The sequence below is a fragment of the Crinia signifera genome, chromosome 4 (assembly GCF_055691185.1).
Source record: "Crinia signifera chromosome 4, ASM5569118v1, whole genome shotgun sequence".
NCBI classification, from domain to species: domain Eukaryota; kingdom Metazoa; phylum Chordata; class Amphibia; order Anura; family Myobatrachidae; genus Crinia; species Crinia signifera.
In genome coordinates, this window is record NC_139220.1 from 6576019 (window position 1) to 6597670 (window position 21652).

At 47.7% G+C, this 21652-nt stretch overlaps 1 protein-coding gene across 14 annotated transcripts in view; it reads left to right on the forward strand.

Annotated features, from left to right (window-relative positions):
* The window catches only part of CACNA1C (calcium voltage-gated channel subunit alpha1 C), a 319991-nt gene that overhangs the window by 215663 nt on the left and 82676 nt on the right, over positions 1-21652 (forward strand). For all 14 annotated transcript variants that reach the window (XM_083180868.1, XM_083180855.1, XM_083180858.1 and 11 more), the window contains exons 10-12: positions 17172-17262; positions 17746-17772; positions 20948-21108. In XM_083180868.1, the coding sequence (XP_083036994.1) occupies positions 17172-17262; positions 17746-17772; positions 20948-21108 (279 nt within the window). The remainder of the gene's footprint in view (positions 1-17171; positions 17263-17745; positions 17773-20947; positions 21109-21652) is intronic.

Below are 21652 nucleotides of genomic sequence, written 5' to 3' on the forward strand. Positions count from 1 at the left end.
GCATCCCACACCACGTCCTATCTGATTATATTATAATGTGACAGCGTCCCAATACATCTCACACCCGGTCCTGTCTGATTATATTATAATGTGACAGCGTCCCAATGCCTCTCACACCATGTCCTGTCTGATTATATTATAATGTGACAGCGTCCCAATAACTCTCACCTCACGTCCTGTCTGATTATATTATAATGTGACAGCGTCCCAATGCATCTCACACCCTGTCCTGTCTGATTATATTATAATGTGACAGCGTCCCAATGCATCTCACCTCACGTCCTGTCTGATTATATTATAATGTGACAGCGTCCCAATACATCTCACACCCTGTCCTGTCTGATTATATTATAATGTGACAGTGTCCCAATGCATCCCACACCACGTCCTGTCTGATTATATTATAATGTGACAGCGTCCCAATGCCTCTCACCTCACGTCCTGTCTGATTATATTATAATGCGTCAGCGCCCCAATGCATCTCACACCCGGTCCTGTCTGATTATATTATAATGTGACAGCGTCCCAATGCCTCTCACCTCACGTCCTGTCTGATTATATTATAATGTGACAGCGTCCCAATACATCTCACACCCTGTCCTGTCTGATTATATTATAATGTGACAGTGTCCCAATGCATCCCACACCACGTCCTGTCTGATTATATTATAATGTGACAGCGTCCCAATACATCTCACACCCTGTCCTGTCTGATTATATTATAATGTGACAGTGTCCCAATGCATCCCACACCCTGTCCTGTCTGATTATATTATAATGTGACAGCGTCCCAATACCTCTCACCTCACGTCCTGTCTGATTATATTATAATGTGACAGCGTCCTAATGCATCTCACACCCTGTCCTGTCTGATTATATTATAATGTGACAGCGTCCCAATGCATCTCACCTCACGTCCTGTCTGATTATATTATAATGTGACAGCGTCCCAATGCCTCTCACCTCACGTCCTGTCTGATTATATTATAATGTGACAGCGTCCCAATACATCTCACACCCTGTCCTGTCTGATTATATTATAATGTGACAGTGTCCCAATGCATCCCACACCACGTCCTGTCTGATTAAATTATAATGTGACAGCGTCCCAATACATCTCACACCCTGTCCTGTCTGATTATATTATAATGTGACAGTGTCCCAATGCATCCCACACCACGTCCTGTCTGATTATATTATAATGTGACAGCGTCCCAATGCCTCTCACCTCACGTCCTGTCTGATTATATTATAATGTGACAGCGTCCCAATACATCTCACACCCTGTCCTGTCTGATTATATTATAATGTGACAGTGTCCCAATGCATCCCACACCACGTCCTGTCTGATTATATTATAATGTGACAGCGTCCCAATACATCTCACACCCTGTCCTGTCTGATTATATTATAATGTGACAGTGTCCCAATGCATCCCACACCATGTCCTGCCTGATTATATTATAATGTGACAGCGTCCCAATGCATCCCACACCACGTCCTGCCTGATTATATTATAATGTGACAGTGTCCCAATGCATCTCACCTCACGTCCTGTCTGATTATATTATAATGTGACAGCGTCCCAATACATCTCACACCCTGTCCTGTCTGATTATATTATAATGTGACAGTGTCCCAATGCATCCCACACCACGTCCTGTCTGATTATATTATAATGTGACAGCGTCCCAATGCCTCTCACCTCACGTCCTGTCTGATTATATTATAATGTGACAGCGTCCCAATACATCTCACACCCTGTCCTGTCTGATTATATTATAATGTGACAGTGTCCCAATGCATCCCACACCACGTCCTGTCTGATTATATTATAATGTGTCAGCGTCCCAATGCATCCCACCTCACATCCTGTCTGATTATATTATAATGTGTCAGCGTCCCAATGCCTCTCACCTCACGTCCTGTCTGATTATATTATAATGTGACAGCGTCCCAATGCATCCCACACCACGTCCTGTCAGATTATATTATAATGTGACAGCGTCCCAATGCATCTCACACCCCATCCTGTCTGATTATATTATAATGTGACAGTGTCCCAATGCATCTCACCTCACGTCCTGTCTGATTATATTATAATGTGACAGCGTCCCAATACATCTCACACCCTGTCCTGTCTGATTATATTATAATGTGACAGTGTCCCAATGCATCCCACACCACGTCCTGTCAGATTATATTATAATGTGACAGCGTCCCAATACCTCTCACCTCACGTCCTGTCTGATTATATTATAATGTGACAGTGTCCCAATGCATCTCACCTCACGTCCTGTCTGATTATATTATAATGTGACAGCGTCCCAATACATCTCACACCCTGTCCTGTCTGATTATATTATAATGTGACAGTGTCCCAATGCATCCCACACCACGTCCTGTCTGATTATATTATAATGTGACAGCGTCCCAATGCCTCTCACCTCACGTCCTGTCTGATTATATTATAATGTGTCAGCGCCCCAATGCATCTCACACCCGGTCCTGTCTGATTATATTATAATGTGACAGCGTCCCAATGCCTCTCACCTCACGTCCTGTCTGATTATATTATAATGTGACAGCGTCCCAATACATCTCACACCCTGTCCTGTCTGATTATATTATAATGTGACAGTGTCCCAATCAGTGGTCGAAGTGGGGCGGTATACGAGGGTATGGCATACCCCCACTTTAATCTGAAGATAAAAAAAAAAAGTTTTTTCCCCCCCTCAGGATGCTCTCTGATCACTCAGCAGCACATATTGTGCTTTTGTAATACCCCTGTACAACGGGGCAGTCTGGCAAGGGACGTTGATGGACAGGGGGGTGTCCGAAGGTGCGCACTATATTCACTCTTTACTTTTCCATACCCCCACTTCAAAATTTCCATACCACCACTTCAAAATTTCCACTTCGACCACTGGTCCCAATGCATCCCACACCACGTCCTGTCTGATTATATTATAATGTGACAGCGTCCCAATACATCTCACACCCTGTCCTGTCTGATTATATTATAATGTGACAGCGTCCCAATGCATCTCACCTCACGTCCTGCCTGATTATATTATAATGTGACAGCGTCCCAATGCATCCCACACCACGTCCTGTCTGATTATATTATAATGTGACAGCGTCCCAATGCATCTCACACCACGTCCTGTCTGATTATATTATAATGTGACAGCGTCCCAATGCCTCTCACACCATGTCCTGTCTGATTATATTATAATGTGACAGCGTCCCAATGCATCTCACACCCTGTCCTGTCTGATTATATTATAATGTTACAGCGTCCCAATACATCTCACACCATGTCCTGTCTGATTATATTATAATGTGACAGCGTCCCAATACCTCCCACCTTACGTCCTGTCTGATTATATTATAATGTGACAGCATCCCAATGCCTCTCACCTCACGTCCTGTCTGATTATATTATAATGTGACAGCGTCCCAATACATCTCACACCCTGTCCTGTCTGATTATATTATAATGTGACAGTGTCCCAATGCATCCCACACCACGTCCTATCTGATTATATTATAATGTGACAGCGTCCCAATACATCTCACACCCGGTCCTGTCTGATTATATTATAATGTGACAGCGTCCCAATACCTCTCACACCATGTCCTGTCTGATTATATTATAATGTGACAGCGTCCCAATACCTCTCACACCATGTCCTGTCTGATTATATTATAATGTGACAGCGTCCCAATACCTCTCACCTCACGTCCTGTCTGATTATATTATAATGTGACAGCGTCCCAATACATCTCACACCCGGTCCTGTCTGATTATATTATAATGTGACAGCGTCCCAATGCATCTCACACCCTGTCCTGTCTGATTATATTATAATGTGACAGCGTCCCAATGCATCTCACCTCACGTCCTGTCTGATTATATTATAATGTGACAGCGTCCCAATACATCTCACACCCTGTCCTGTCTGATTATATTATAATGTGACAGTGTCCCAATGCATCCCACACCACGTCCTGTCTGATTATATTATAATGTGACAGCGTCCCAATGCCTCTCACCTCACATCCTGTCTGATTATATTATAATGTGTCAGCGCCCCAATGCATCTCACACCCGGTCCTGTCTGATTATATTTTAATGTGACAGTGTCCCAATGCATCCCACACCACGTCCTGTCTGATTATATTATAATGTGACAGCGTCCCATTACATCTCACACCCTGTCCTGTCTGATTATATTATAATGTGACAGCGTCCCAATACCTCTCACCTCACGTCCTGTCTGATTATATTATAATGTGACAGCGTCCCAATGCATCTCACACCCTGTCCTGTCTGATTATATTATAATGTGACAGCGTCCCAATGCATCTCACCTCACGTCCTGTCTGATTATATTATAATGTGACAGCGTCCCAATGCCTCTTACCTCACGTCCTGTCTGATTATATTATAATGTGACAGCGTCCCAATACATCTCACACCCTGTCCTGTCTGATTATATTATAATGTGACAGTGTCCCAATGCATCCCACACCACGTCCTGTCTGATTATATTATAATGTGACAGCGTCCCAATACATCTCACACCCTGTCCTGTCTGATTATATTATAATGTGACAGTGTCCCAATGCATCCCACACCACGTCCTGTCTGATTATATTATAATGTGACAGCGTCCCAATGCCTCTCACCTCACGTTCTGTCTGATTATATTATAATGTGACAGCGTCCCAATACATCTCACACCCTGTCCTGTCTGATTATATTATAATGTGACAGTGTCCCAATGCATCCCACACCACGTCCTGTCTGATTATATTATAATGTGACAGCGTCCCAATACATCTCACACCCTGTCCTGTCTGATTATATTATAATGTGACAGTGTCCCAATGCATCCCACACCATGTCCTGCCTGATTATATTATAATGTGACAGCGTCCCAATGCATCCCACACCACGTCCTGCCTGATCATATTATAATGTGACAGTGTCCCAATGCATCTCACCTCACGTCCTGTCTGATTATATTATAATGTGACAGCGTCCCAATACATCTCACACCCTGTCCTGTCTGATTATATTATAATGTGACAGTGTCCCAATGCATCCCACACCACGTCCTGTCTGATTATATTATAATGTGACAGCGTCCCAATGCCTCTCACCTCACGTCCTGTCTGATTATATTATAATGTGACAGCGTCCCAATACATCTCACACCCTGTCCTGTCTGATTATATTATAATGTGACAGTGTCCCAATGCATCCCACACCACGTCCTGTCTGATTATATTATAATGTGACAGCGTCCCAATACATCTCACACCCTGTCCTGTCTGATTATATTATAATGTGACAGTGTCCCAATGCATCCCACACCACGTCCTGTCTGATTATATTATAATGTGTCAGCGTCCCAATGCATCCCACCTCACATCCTGTCTGATTATATTATAATGTGTCAGCGTCCCAATGCCTCTCACCTCACGTCCTGTCTGATTATATTATAATGTGACAGCGTCCCAATGCATCCCACACCACGTCCTGTCAGATTATATTATAATGTGACAGCGTCCCAATGCATCTCACACCCCGTCCTGTCTGATTATATTATAATGTGACAGTGTCCCAATGCATCTCACCTCACGTCCTGTCTGATTATATTATAATGTGACAGCGTCCCAATGCATCTCACACCCTGTCCTGTCTGATTATATTATAATGTGTCAGCGTCCCAATGCCTCTCACCTCACGTCCTGTCTGATTATATTATAATGTGACTGCATCCCAATGCCTCTCACACCCTGTCCTGTCTGATTATATTATAATGTGTCAGCGTCCCAATGCCTCTCACCTCACGTCCTGTCTGAATATATTATATTGTGACAGCACCCCAATGCATCTTACCTCACGTCCTGTCTGATTATATTATAATGTGTCAGCGTCCCAATGCATCTCACACATGTCCTGTCTGATTATATTATAATGTGCCAGCGTCCCAATGCCTCTCACCTCACGTCCTGTCTAATTATATTATAATGTGACAGCGTCCCAATGCCTCTCACCTCACGTCCTGTCTGATTATATTATAATGTGACAGCGCCCCAATGCATCTCACACCATGTCCTGTCTGATTATATTATAATGTGCCAGCGTCCCAATGCCTCTCACCTCACGTCCTGTCTGATTATATTATAATGTGTCAGCGTCCCAATGCATCTCACACCATGTCCTGTCTGATTATATTATAATGTGCCAGCGTCCCAATGCCTCTCACCTCACGTCCTGTCTGATTATATTATAATGTGACAGCGCCCCAATGCATCTCACACCATGTCCTGTCTGATTATATTATAATGTGCCAGCGTCCCAATGCCTCTCACCTCACGTCCTGTCTGATTATATTATAATGTGTCAGCGTCCCAATACATCTCACCTCACGTCCTGTCTGATTATATTATAATGTGACAGCGTCCCAATGCCTCTCACACCATGTCCTGTCTGATTATATTATAATGTGACAGCGTCCCAATGCATCTCACCTTACGTCCTAATTATATTATAATGTGACAGCGTCCCAATACATTTCACACCTTGTCCTGTCTGATTATATTATAATGTGCCAGCGTCCCAATACATCTCACCTCACGTCCTGTCTGATTATATTATAATGTGACAGCGTCCCAATGCATCTCACCTCACGTCCTGTCTGATTATATTATAATGTGACAGCGTCCCAATGCATCTCACCTCATGTCCTGTCTGATTATATTATAATGTGACAGCGTCCCAATGCCTCTCACCTCACGTCCTGTCTGATTATATTATAATGTGACAGCGTCCCAATGCCTCTCACACCATGTCCTGTCTGATTATATTATAATGTGACAGCGCCCCAATGCATCTCACCTCACGTCCTAATTATATTATAATGTGACAGCGTCCCAATGCCTCTCACCTCACATCCTGTCTGATTATATTATAATGTGACAGCGTCCCAATGCCTCTCACCTCACGTCCTAATTATATTATAATGTGACAGCGTCCCAATGCCTCTCACCTCACATCCTGTCTGATTATATTATAATGTGACAGCGTCCCAATACATCTCACCTCACATCCTGTCTGCTTATATTATAATGTGACAGCGTCCCAATGCATCTCACCTCACGTCCTGTCTGATTATATTATAATGTGACAGCGTCCCAATACATCTCACACCCTGTCCTGTCTGATTATATTATAATGTGACAGCGTCCCAATACCTCTCACACCATGTCCTGTCTGATTATATTATAATGTGACAGCGTCCCAATACCTCTCACCTCACGTCCTGTCTGATTATATTATAATGTGACAGCGTCCCAATACATCTCACACCCGGTCCTGTCTGATTATATTATAATGTGACAGCGTCCCAATGCATCTCACACCCTGTCCTGTCTGATTATATTATAATGTGACAGCGTCCCAATGCATCTCACCTCACGTCCTGTCTGATTATATTATAATGTGACAGCGTCCCAATACATCTCACACCCTGTCCTGTCTGATTATATTATAATGTGACAGTGTCCCAATGCATCCCACACCACGTCCTGTCTGATTATATTATAATGTGACAGCGTCCCAATGCCTCTCACCTCACGTCCTGTCTGATTATATTATAATGTGTCAGCGCCCCAATGCATCTCACACCCGGTCCTGTCTGATTATATTTTAATGTGACAGTGTCCCAATGCATCCCACACCACGTCCTGTCTGATTATATTATAATGTGACAGCGTCCCAATACATCTCACACCCTGTCCTGTCTGATTATATTATAATGTGACAGCGTCCCAATACCTCTCACCTCACGTCCTGTCTGATTATATTATAATGTGACAGCGTCCCAATGCATCTCACACCCTGTCCTGTCTGATTATATTATAATGTGACAGCGTCCCAATGCATCTCACCTCACGTCCTGTCTGATTATATTATAATGTGACAGCGTCCCAATGCCTCTTACCTCACGTCCTGTCTGATTATATTATAATGTGACAGCGTCCCAATACATCTCACACCCTGTCCTGTCTGATTATATTATAATGTGACAGTGTCCCAATGCATCCCACACCACGTCCTGTCTGATTATATTATAATGTGACAGCGTCCCAATACATCTCACACCCTGTCCTGTCTGATTATATTATAATGTGACAGTGTCCCAATGCATCCCACACCACGTCCTGTCTGATTATATTATAATGTGACAGCGTCCCAATGCCTCTCACCTCACGTTCTGTCTGATTATATTATAATGTGACAGCGTCCCAATACATCTCACACCCTGTCCTGTCTGATTATATTATAATGTGACAGTGTCCCAATGCATCCCACACCACGTCCTGTCTGATTATATTATAATGTGACAGCGTCCCAATACATCTCACACCCTGTCCTGTCTGATTATATTATAATGTGACAGTGTCCCAATGCATCCCACACCATGTCCTGCCTGATTATATTATAATGTGACAGCGTCCCAATGCATCCCACACCACGTCCTGCCTGATCATATTATAATGTGACAATGTCCCAATGCATCTCACCTCACGTCCTGTCTGATTATATTATAATGTGACAGCGTCCCAATACATCTCACACCCTGTCCTGTCTGATTATATTATAATGTGACAGTGTCCCAATGCATCCCACACCACGTCCTGTCTGATTATATTATAATGTGACAGCGTCCCAATGCCTCTCACCTCACGTCCTGTCTGATTATATTATAATGTGACAGCGTCCCAATACATCTCACACCCTGTCCTGTCTGATTATATTATAATGTGACAGTGTCCCAATGCATCCCACACCACGTCCTGTCTGATTATATTATAATGTGACAGTGTCCCAATACATCTCACACCCTGTCCTGTCTGATTATATTATAATGTGACAGTGTCCCAATGCATCCCACACCACGTCCTGTCTGATTATATTATAATGTGTCAGCGTCCCAATGCATCCCACCTCACATCCTGTCTGATTATATTATAATGTGTCAGCGTCCCAATGCCTCTCACCTCACGTCCTGTCTGATTATATTATAATGTGACAGCGTCCCAATGCATCCCACACCACGTCCTGTCAGATTATATTATAATGTGACAGCGTCCCAATGCATCTCACACCCCGTCCTGTCTGATTATATTATAATGTGACAGTGTCCCAATGCATCTCACCTCACGTCCTGTCTGATTATATTATAATGTGACAGCGTCCCAATGCATCTCACACCCTGTCCTGTCTGATTATATTATAATGTGTCAGCGTCCCAATGCCTCTCACCTCACGTCCTGTCTGATTATATTATAATGTGACTGCATCCCAATGCCTCTCACACCCTGTCCTGTCTGATTATATTATAATGTGTCAGCGTCCCAATGCCTCTCACCTCACGTCCTGTCTGAATATATTATATTGTGACAGCACCCCAATGCATCTTACCTCACGTCCTGTCTGATTATATTATAATGTGTCAGCGTCCCAATGCATCTCACACATGTCCTGTCTGATTATATTATAATGTGCCAGCGTCCCAATGCCTCTCACCTCACGTCCTGTCTAATTATATTATAATGTGACAGCGTCCCAATGCCTCTCACCTCACGTCCTGTCTGATTATATTATAATGTGACAGCGCCCCAATGCATCTCACACCATGTCCTGTCTGATTATATTATAATGTGCCAGCGTCCCAATGCCTCTCACCTCACGTCCTGTCTGATTATATTATAATGTGTCAGCGTCCCAATGCATCTCACACCATGTCCTGTCTGATTATATTATAATGTGCCAGCGTCCCAATGCCTCTCACCTCACGTCCTGTCTGATTATATTATAATGTGACAGCGCCCCAATGCATCTCACACCATGTCCTGTCTGATTATATTATAATGTGCCAGCGTCCCAATGCCTCTCACCTCACGTCCTGTCTGATTATATTATAATGTGTCAGCGTCCCAATACATCTCACCTCACGTCCTGTCTGATTATATTATAATGTGACAGCGTCCCAATGCCTCTCACACCATGTCCTGTCTGATTATATTATAATGTGACAGCGTCCCAATGCATCTCACCTTACGTCCTAATTATATTATAATGTGACAGCGTCCCAATACATTTCACACCTTGTCCTGTCTGATTATATTATAATGTGCCAGCGTCCCAATACATCTCACCTCACGTCCTGTCTGATTATATTATAATGTGACAGCGTCCCAATGCATCTCACCTCACGTCCTGTCTGATTATATTATAATGTGACAGCGTCCCAATGCATCTCACCTCATGTCCTGTCTGATTATATTATAATGTGACAGCGTCCCAATGCCTCTCACCTCACGTCCTGTCTGATTATATTATAATGTGACAGCGTCCCAATGCCTCTCACACCATGTCCTGTCTGATTATATTATAATGTGACAGCGCCCCAATGCATCTCACCTCACGTCCTAATTATATTATAATGTGACAGCGTCCCAATGCCTCTCACCTCACATCCTGTCTGATTATATTATAATGTGACAGCGTCCCAATGCCTCTCACCTCACGTCCTAATTATATTATAATGTGACAGCGTCCCAATGCCTCTCACCTCACATCCTGTCTGATTATATTATAATGTGACAGCGTCCCAATACATCTCACCTCACATCCTGTCTGCTTATATTATAATGTGACAGCGTCCCAATGCATCTCACCTCACGTCCTGTCTGATTATATTATAATGTGACAGCGTCCCAATACATCTCACACCCTGTCCTGTCTGATTATATTATAATGTGACAGTGTCCCAATGCATCCCACACCACGTCCTGTCTGATTATATTATAATGTGTCAGCGTCCCAATGCCTCTCACCTCACGTCCTGTCTGAATATATTATATTGTGACAGCACCCCAATGCATCTTACCTCACGTCCTGTCTGATTATATTATAATGTGTCAGCGTCCCAATGCATCTCACACATGTCCTGTCTGATTATATTATAATGTGCCAGCGTCCCAATGCCTCTCACCTCACGTCCTGTCTAATTATATTATAATGTGACAGCGTCCCAATGCCTCTCACCTCACGTCCTGTCTGATTATATTATAATGTGACAGCGCCCCAATGCATCTCACACCATGTCCTGTCTGATTATATTATAATGTGCCAGCGTCCCAATGCCTCTCACCTCACGTCCTGTCTGATTATATTATAATGTGTCAGCGTCCCAATGCATCTCACACCATGTCCTGTCTGATTATATTATAATGTGCCAGCGTCCCAATGCCTCTCACCTCACGTCCTGTCTGATTATATTATAATGTGACAGCGCCCCAATGCATCTCACACCATGTCCTGTCTGATTATATTATAATGTGCCAGCGTCCCAATGCCTCTCACCTCACGTCCTGTCTGATTATATTATAATGTGTCAGCGTCCCAATACATCTCACCTCACGTCCTGTCTGATTATATTATAATGTGACAGCGTCCCAATGCCTCTCACACCATGTCCTGTCTGATTATATTATAATGTGACAGCGTCCCAATGCATCTCACCTTACGTCCTAATTATATTATAATGTGACAGCGTCCCAATACATTTCACACCTTGTCCTGTCTGATTATATTATAATGTGCCAGCGTCCCAATACATCTCACCTCACGTCCTGTCTGATTATATTATAATGTGACAGCGTCCCAATGCATCTCACCTCACGTCCTGTCTGATTATATTATAATGTGACAGCGTCCCAATGCATCTCACCTCATGTCCTAATTATATTATAATGTGACAGCGTCCCAATGCCTCTCACCTCACGTCCTGTCTGATTATATTATAATGTGACAGCGTCCCAATGCCTCTCACCTCACGTCCTAATTATATTATAATGTGACAGCGTCCCAATGCCTCTCACCTCACATCCTGTCTGATTATATTATAATGTGACAGCGTCCCAATACATCTCACCTCACGTCCTGTCTGATTATATTATAATGTGACAGCGTCCCAATACATCTCACACCCTGTCCTGTCTGATTATATTATAATGTGACAGCGTCCCAATACATCTCACACCTTGTTCTGTCTGATTATATTATAATGTGACAGCGTCCCAATGCATCCCACCTCACGTCCTGTCTGATTATATTATAATGTGACAGCGTCCCAATGCATCTCACCTCACGTCCTGTCTGATTATATTATAACTAGGTGATTCATCGCGCCCTACGGGCGCTCTTCACACCGGCGTAAGGGGCTACGCCCCTTAATTTGTGAACATTTGTATTGTGAGAAATATGGTTAGAATTGTATGAAAGATGCCCTGTATTGCAGCTTCTGGCAGTGGGTGAGGGTCCAGCGTGGCAGCACAGGAGTACCGGACGGTGGCCCTGAGTCAGTGTCTCCTCCTACTGGGTGGGAGTTAGGGTGCATGAGAGCAGGAGGCTGGGATATGAGGCATGATAGGGGTATGTGGGCAACACAGCGTCAGCGATTACCCAGTGGTGGAAGTTACGGTTCAGGAGAGCAGGAAGCTGGGTAGTGATAGGGGTGTGTGGGCATACGGGGGACTAAAGAGGGTGGTGGACACTGTGCAGCTTCTGCCAGTGGGTGAGGGTCCAGCGTGGCAGCACAGAAATACAGGAGTCAGTGTCTCCTCCGACTGGGTGGGAGTTAGGGTGCATGAGAGCAGGAGGCTGGGCGGTAAAGCATGATAGGGGAATGTGGGCAACACAGGGTGAGCGGGTCTCCACTGGCGGAAGTTACGGGGCAGGAGAACAGGAGGCAGGGCAGTGTCCTCCCACATTGATGGCAAAAGTATTTAACATCGGCCATAAACCATCGATTATTTGAAAATCATTGATGGTCGATGGGCATCCCTAGAACTGGAGGAGGGTGGGGGACAGTATGCAGCTCCCGGCAGTGGGTGAGCGTCTCCTCCCACTGGGAGGGAGTGAGCGTGCATGAGAGCAGGAGGCTGTATAATAGTGGTATGTGGGCAAGACATTGATAAAAGTTGTGGCGCTGGTGCAGAGGGCAGTGGGGAAACCTGCAGTGCGGCAGCCAGGGCCGGATTTCCCACCTAGGGGCGGTACCTGCTTGTGGTGGTACAGGATCCCCCATTGTCACGGGGTTACGTGAAATGCGGGAGCGGGGGCCGCGGTGGTCCGCTGGGGGGAGGAATTGCCGGAAGGGGGTCTGCAAATTGCGGGAGGGGGGGTGGTGTGTGGGGATCCGCGGTTAGCGGGAGGGGGTCCGTAAATCGTGGGCCGGGGCGCGGGGGGGCTTGAATCGTGGGAAGGGGGGTCCGCAAATTGCGGGAGGGGGGTTGTCGGGGTTAGTGAATTGCGGGAGGGGGGGTTGCGGAGGTCCGTGAATTGCGTGGGGTGCCGTGAGTCAAGGGTGGGTGGTGCGGGGGTCCGTGAATCACGGGAGGGGTCATGAATCGCAGGAGGGGGGGGTCGTGGGGGGGCTGCGAATCGCAGGAGGGGGGGTGTGGGGGGTTGCCGTGAATTGCATGAGGGGGACGTGAATCAAGGGAGGGTGGGCGCAGGGGGGTGGTGCGGGGGTCCGTGAATCGCGGGAGGGGGCATGAATCGCGGGAGGGGGGGTCGTGGGGGGTTCCGAATCGCAGGAAGGGGGGTATGGGGGGTGCCGTGAATTGCGTGAGGGGGGCATGGGCCTTTTTAATGCCGGGAGGCGTGGTCGCAGGGGTCCCGCGAATCGCGGGAGGGGAGGATGCAGGGGTCCTGCGAATCGCGGGAGGGGTCTCGCGGGAGGGAAGGGTTGCTGGGGTCCCGCGATTTGCGGGAGGGTCGCGGGGGTCCCGCGTTTCGCGGGAGGGGGTGGTCGCGGAGGTCCAGCGAATCACGGGAGGGGGTGGTCGGGTCTGGGACGGATATTAGACAGCACTTACATCGACAGCCATTACATCGACACCATTAGTTCGACAGCTCAATAGGTCGACATGGTTTTAGGTCGACATACCATTAGGTCGACATGTCATTATGTCGACAGCTCATTAGGTCGACATGTTTTTAGGTCGACACTGCCATTAGGTCGACAGAGTCTATGTCGACAGTCAAAAGGTCGACATGGGTTTTTTCACTGTTTTTTTTGGCCGAAATGTCGACACAGTCGACATGGACACAGTTTGAAGTGTACCGCAGCCGCTCGCTATGCTTCGGGCACGGTGCCTCGCTGCGCTCGGCACACTATTTTATTCTCCCACCACGCCCTAGTGGATAGTAGGGCATGAAATACCGCCTGTCGGCACATGTCGGCTCAATAAACAGTGAAAAAACCCATGTCGACCTTTTGACTGTCGACATAGACACTGTCGACCTAATGGCAGTGTCGACCTAAAAACATGTCGACCTAATGAGCTGTCGACCTAATGAGCTGTCGACATAATGACATGTCGACCTAATGGTATGTCGACCTAAAACCATGTCGACCTATTGAGCTGTTGAACTAATGGTGTCGATGTAATGGCTGTCGATGTAAGTGCTGTCTAACAATAGTCCGGATACCGGGGTGGTCGCGGGGGTCCCGCGAATCGCGAGAGGGGGGTCGCGGGGGTCCCGCGAATCACGGGAGGGGGGGTCGCGGGGTTCCCGCGACTCGCGGGAGGGTGGAAAGCGGGGGTCCCGCGAATGGCGGGAGGGGGGGTGCGGGGTCCCGCGAATGGCGGGAGGGGGGGTCACGGGGGTTCCGCAAATCGCGGGAGGGGGGGTCGCGCAAATCGCGGGAGGGGGGGGTCGCGGGGGTCCCGCGAATCGCGGGAGGGGGGGTCGCGGGGGTCCCGCGATTCGCGGGAGGGGGGGCGGGGGTCCCGCGATTCGCGGGGGTCCCGCGAATCGCGGGAGGGGGGGTCGCGGGGGGGTCCCGCAAATCGCAGGAGGGGGGGGTCGCGGGAGGGGGGTCGCGGGGGTCCTGGCAGAGGGTAGGGATGTGCAGGAGTAATGGTGGATGGTGGCTGTGGAGTAATGGTGGATGGTGGGCGTGTACTGTAGCCCTGGCTGGGCGGGGGGAGGTGATGTCAAGGGGGTGGAACGTCAGACACATGAAAGTGAAACTGTTTTACACAGGAACGTTCTCCACAGGGGTTGAGTGACAGATCTGGCTAAATATATAAGAGATGTGACAGCGTCCCAATACATCTCACACCCTGTCCTGTCTGATTATATTATAATGTGACAGTGTCCCAATGCATCCCACACCACGTCCTGTCTGATTATATTATAATGTGACAGCGTCCCAATGCCTCTCACCTCACGTCCTAATTATATTATAGTGGATGGATGTCAGCATGCCGATTGGTGGATGATTGGAATTATTCACCAATCAGAGTGCAGCATTCTCCCTGCCTCCCAACCTGCAGCCAGACAGTGGATGTCTGCCAGTATGCTGATTGGTGGATTACTGGAGATATTTACCAATCACAGTGCTCACAGCCAGTCACTGCATGGAAACATATGGATAGATTATGTGGGAACTCACATTGGGTCCCATTAATGGCTGTGCAGGGGCCCCAGACATTGCTGTGCCTGGGACCTACAATGCTGATAAGGCAGCCCCTTACCATATCACTGAGTATAGCCATTCTCATTGTGCTCCTGAGAAAGCTTCTGACATACCAACAAACTACAGGAAGCCGCCAGCCTACAGCTCATTGGCTCTGACCGATCACATGACATTGGTTGCACAAGATGGCCGGCACATGGCATACCTCAGACATTATGGTGACAGGCATTAGAGTGGGGGTGTAATGACTGTACATCGCCTGTGTTATGGATGCTGGAGTGTCAGCGCTGTGTGGAAGGTGCACCAATGAAGAGCACTCAGGCAGGATGACGCAAGGCAGAGATAATCCCAGTGGTCCTGCGCAGCGCCCGCCTCCATCTTGTACTATTTGTGTCATTCCCCTGATTTATGTTCTGACCTCTCCTTCCAATGACACCAAGCGGATGACCGCCTTCACTTTGTGATCTAAAGATATCTTGTCTATAATGAGCAGAGACGTTGGTCCAGGGGAGGGTGGCAGCGCGCCGCCTGATTCCTGCCAGGACCCATTTTCTGGCCTTTATTGGCGTCCGCTGAAGCATAAAATAATTCTCCGCTAAATTTAACAAGATTATGTGGAAAGCTCAGCCCTGGAGTCATTGTGCGTGGGCTCTGCTAAATGCCAGGACAGCCCAGCACAGATACGCTTCTGCCATAGATACTGACACATACGGGGGCCTATTTACAGACATGTGCGCGGTACAGACATGCTCAGTCTGGGGGCACTACAGGGAAATACAGGGACTTTAATTGTGCCTCAGTCTAGACCTTATTGGCCTCATATCACAGCGGGAGTGGGACCAAAATGGCCGCTGACCTGGTCTGATTTGACTCCAGGGTTGGTCAGTCCAGTAGCCTGTAGACCACGTCCGCCATCTTTCCCTCTTTCTGAGCGCTCTAGTGGTGGTTTCTAGTGATCATCATCCCTGGCAAGACCAGTTGCAACACAGATAGTATGGTGGCCAGCATTGCCTCACAGCCGTATGGTCAATTCCTCACCAAGGCACTCTGTGTGTAGTTTGTACGCTCTCCTCAAGTTTGAATGGGGGTGTGGGGCTTCCCTCACACTCCAAACTACTCACAGGCTGGTTCAGATAAAAAATTTACCTCAGTGTGTATGCGTGTGCCTTTATATTGGGGAGTATAGATTGTAAGCTCTGCGGGCTCAGAGACTGATGTACGCACTCCAGAATATGTCACCGCAATAGATAAATACAGTTCAGTCTTAGGGGTAAATTTACTAAAATGGGAGTCCTATCCACAGAGGGAGACACTGCATTCATGTGACACAAGGCGGGAAACAGCGATTCACCCACACACAGCGCAGAGTAGCCAATAGCATTCCTGGTCTCTCATCAGTGCTGAAATACAGATCACACTGTGCTAGGAGCACCACATCAGACAGCGACACCGCAGGCAGGGAAGAGGAACTGCACGGGTTTTGTACACTATAAAATGCTGGCCAGCGGGTGACCCTATTATTGCAGCTAGGACTGTGTATATGTGACAACCATGGCGTCGGCTGATTACCCCTTCCGTTCTCTCTTGCAGTGAGTATGCCCACCAGCGAGACTGAGTCTGTGAATACCGACAACGTGGGCAGCGGTGACGTGGAGGAGGAGAGCTGTGGCGTGCGCCTGGCGTGAGTATATCTGGCGCAGGATTTGTCAGAAGAGCACGATTTAATATTGCCTCTAGCCTATGTACTTGTGAGCCCGAGATTTTATCTCTCTCTCTCTCTCTCTCGTATATTATGTATAACGACTGCCCCCAATATGTCACATAAATGTCCTGCAATACGTTATTCCTGATAGGTCTATGGCAGCTATTGTCCATTAATGACCCTCCAACGCTGTTGGAACCATAGTGTATGCTGGGACTTGTAGTTCTCCGTGGCTGGAAAGCCATCTGCTAGCTGTAGTCAGTATCTGACAGTTCTGCAGCAGTCAGCTACATGGCAGTCTACACGGCGGGCTGCGTCGGCTCCTCGCCGTCATCTCCTCTTGTAGTTTGTGTTGTGAAATAAGCAGCGGGGAGCAATGAACAGAGCGCAGCTCCGTGGCTGTAATTGTGATGAATAATGGCATCGCTGACTCAACATCATTTCCATTTCTATATCTTTCAGGCACAGGATTTCCAAGTCTAAATTTAGGTAAGAACCGTACTTCAGCTCAGCGTGGAGACCGCTCCTCCGTCCAACCTCAGCTGCACCTGCAACGCCGGCGGGCTGGGGCTTATAGTCAGCGCCGTCACTTGGGCGGAGCTGAGTGTGCAGTGGGTGGTACTTGGGCGTGGTTTAAATGGATGCAACACCTGTTTCACTGTCACAGAGCTCTCTCGCTCTACCTGTCAGTCTTACCCCTGGCGCTGCACTGTAATGTGGCATTGTAGGATGGCGCCTACTGTTATACCTGTCAGTCTTACCCCTGGCGCTGCACTGTAATGTGGCATTATAGGATGGCGCCTACCATTACACCTGTAGGTCTTACCCCTGGCGCTGCACTGTAATGTGGCATTGTAGGATGGCACCTACTGTTATACCTGTCAGTCTTACCCCTGGCGCTGCACTGTAATGTGGCATTAGAGGATGGCTCCTACCGTTATACCTGTCAGTCTTACCCCTGGCGCTGCACTGTAATGTGGCATTGTAGGATGGCACCTACTGTTATACCTGTCAGTCTTACCCCTGGCGCTGCACTGTAATGTGGCATTGTAGGATGGCGCCTACTGTTATACCTGTCAGTCTTACCCCTGGCGCTGCACTGTAATGTGGCATTGAAGGATGGCGCCTACTGTTATACCTGTCAGTCTTACCCCTGGCGCTGCACTGTAATGTGGCATTGTAGGATGGCGCCTACTGTTATACCTGTCAGTCCTACCCCTGGCGCTGCACTGTAATGTGGCATTGTAGGATGGCTCCTACCGTTATACCTGTCAGTCTTACCCCTGGCGCTGCACTGTAATGTGGCATTATAGGATGGCGCCTATTGTTATACCTGTCAGTCTTACCCCTGGCGCTGCACTGTAATGTGGCATTGTAGGATGGCGCCTACTGTTATACCTGTCAGTCCTACCCCTGGCGCTGCACTGTAATGTGGCATTGTAGGATGGCTCCTACCGTTATACCTGTCAGTCTTACCCCTGGCGCTGCACTGTAATGTGGCATTGTAGGATGGCGCCGTTCAGTGACTGAGCCCGTATTATATAGACGGACAGACCCTGATTGTATAATAAATATTCCACCGGTGAGTCCCAGGCAGCAAATGTCAGAAATGATGCACAAAAGCCACAAAAGTTTTATATATTTATAGTAAAGTTGATAAATGAAAGTGCGTTATTGTGGGAAATGCCGGGTACGAGAATAATTCTGAGCACGTGTAAACTTTACACCAGGACAAATCATGTCACGGTGCGGGGGGGAATACATGCAAGGTAAAGCTTTATTCTCACACTGCAATGTATCTCTGAGCTAGGACACTCCCCCCCACACCTATCTCTCTGCACATATTACATCTGCCCCATGCAGCGCATCATGGTGCTACCCAGGTGCTCGGTTACTTGCTTTTTGCTTTGCTCCCAAGACTGAATCAGCCCCTTATATGTGCGGCGTTATGGTGTATAACCGGTATCAATATGAACCCCTGTAGATCTGGAGGTCTCGGAGAAGTGGGGATGCTGTGACGTGTGGGGTTTGGGGGGCAGATGACTGGATAGAGCCACAACTTTCCTAGTCCATCACTGCCACCTCCTGTTAGATCATTTAATAAAACATTGTGGGTGTAGAACTCTTCTCTGTAACACACGGGTCCCCCGTGCGCGGTAGACACCCCAGTTCTCGCACTTCCCTTGGTATCAGTTCTGGCACTTCCCTGTTTTGTTTCCGTAGCGATGCCGCGGACGAGACCCCCCTACCCGGCCACTTCATGAGCTCATTCGCTTCTTGAAGAGGGTGACACTGCGAGGAAACACCCAGCAGAGCAGGGGTTATAAAAACCTCTCGGTACACAGTCATTCACCAATGTCAACTATATTCTCCACATAATTACCGGCTGTACGAGATACTTAGCGCTAATTACAGACCTCCCACTCTGAGATCTGAGCCTGCTTAGCAACCGCGGCCTCCGCAACAATGGACCGGGATAATTGAGTGTAAAAGGGGATCTGTGATGTTTAATGCATCTCAAGGAGAATTCATTTAGGTCAGTAGGGAGGTGGCGTGTGGCCCCCAGATAGCGGCGACAGCTGAATGCCCGTCACAGGAATGTTTTGTTACACCGTCACACTCACGGGCAGAGGGTCCTCCCTGTTTCAGATAGGGGTCTGTTTCTGTTCCGCTTGTACCTGTTATTTTTGCACTTTATAGAACCACACGTGTCTTTTCCCCAATAACTGAAGCTTTGTAACAGAACAGGAGGATATTATACCCCGGGCGATCCATTTATCTACTCGCTGGAATCCGGTATAGCCTGTGTAAGCCGGCTGGTTGTCGCATCAGTATCATACCCTCCAACATGACCCATTCCATTAGGTACAAAATGCTCTGTTCCTGGACTTCCCTGCCAGTGGTAGTTGCAGAGGTGGGGCTCCAGCACAGTCCAATATTCAAAAAGGGGAGCCACACCTACTGCCACTCCAAACATCACTGTCCTGGACTCACTGGCAGTTGATGTGACCCCCCCCCCTCTTTGAATTCTGAACTGTGCTGGAGCCCCACCTCTGTAACTGCCACTGACAGGGAAGTCCAGGAACAGAGCAATTTGTACCTAATGGAATGGGTCATGTTGGAGGGTATGTAGTATATGGTGGTAATGTGGGGGATTATATACTGTAGGTATTATATAGCTCTCCTATATGTCCTCTGATATAGCAGAAAACTTTCTCCAGAAAAAGCTGGTATAATGCAACTTGTTGACATGATAATGGTTGACACAGCGTATGGTCAACATGAGTTTTTCACAAATTATGGAACGTTTTCATACTATACCATCCAACTTTGGAACGATAAAGTGCCGGAACCACAGCGACCTTTCCATGCATTGACCATTTCCATGTCCACATTTTGGTCGTGTCGACCATTTTTCCATGTTGGACACTGTTGAGCTAATGAACCAAACCCATTTCAGTGGGAAGCAGATAAATCAAAGTTGCCTGAAGGTGGAATAGCATTGTTCCGTCTCATGGTATAACCCGGGGGATATGTTATACTGGTGTCGCGGGTTTCTGTAAGAATCAGCGCAGAGGGAGGGGCCAGGCAGGAAAGGCTGTACTATGCATGCCAATGTCTGTTTCCTTGTCTAACTGGGTAATTTGTTTCCAAATTTCTCTAGCCGTTACTGGCGGCGGTGGAACCGGTTTTGCCGGAGGAAGTGCAGGGCGGCAGTGAAGTCAAACGTATTCTATTGGCTGGTGATATTCCTGGTGTTCCTGAACACGCTGACCATCGCCTCCGAACACTACAACCAACCGGACTGGCTGACAGAGGTGCAAGGTGCGGGCACAACTGGACCAGGATGACACCTGTGACAGAAACAGGGCGCCCAGTGGGTCTCGCCAACACATGGCATTGACAGTAGAAGGGATTATTGCTAGATGGGGAGATGGGGGGACGGGGGGTATATTCTGCCCTCAGCACTCTCTGTCCAACCAGTAAGTAGTCCAAGCTGAATGTTAAAGTAGAACTATGGTCAGCCCGGCGCTATAACTGCTAGATCAGCCTGACGCGCTGTGGTGCCACTATAATCGATTGATCAGCCTGGCGCGCCACGGTGCCGCTATAACTGCTAGATCAGCCTGGCGCGCCACAGTGCCACTACAATCGCTAGATCAACCTGGCGCGCTGCGGTGCCGCTATAACTGGTAGATCAACCTGGCGCGCTGCGGTGCCGCTATAACTGCTAGATCAGCCTGGCGCGCTGCGGTGCCACTATAATCGCAAGATCAGCCTGGCGCGCCGCGGTGCCGCTATAACTGCTATATCAGCCTGGCGCGCTGCGGTGCCGCTATAACTGCTAGATCAGCCTGGCACGCCGCGG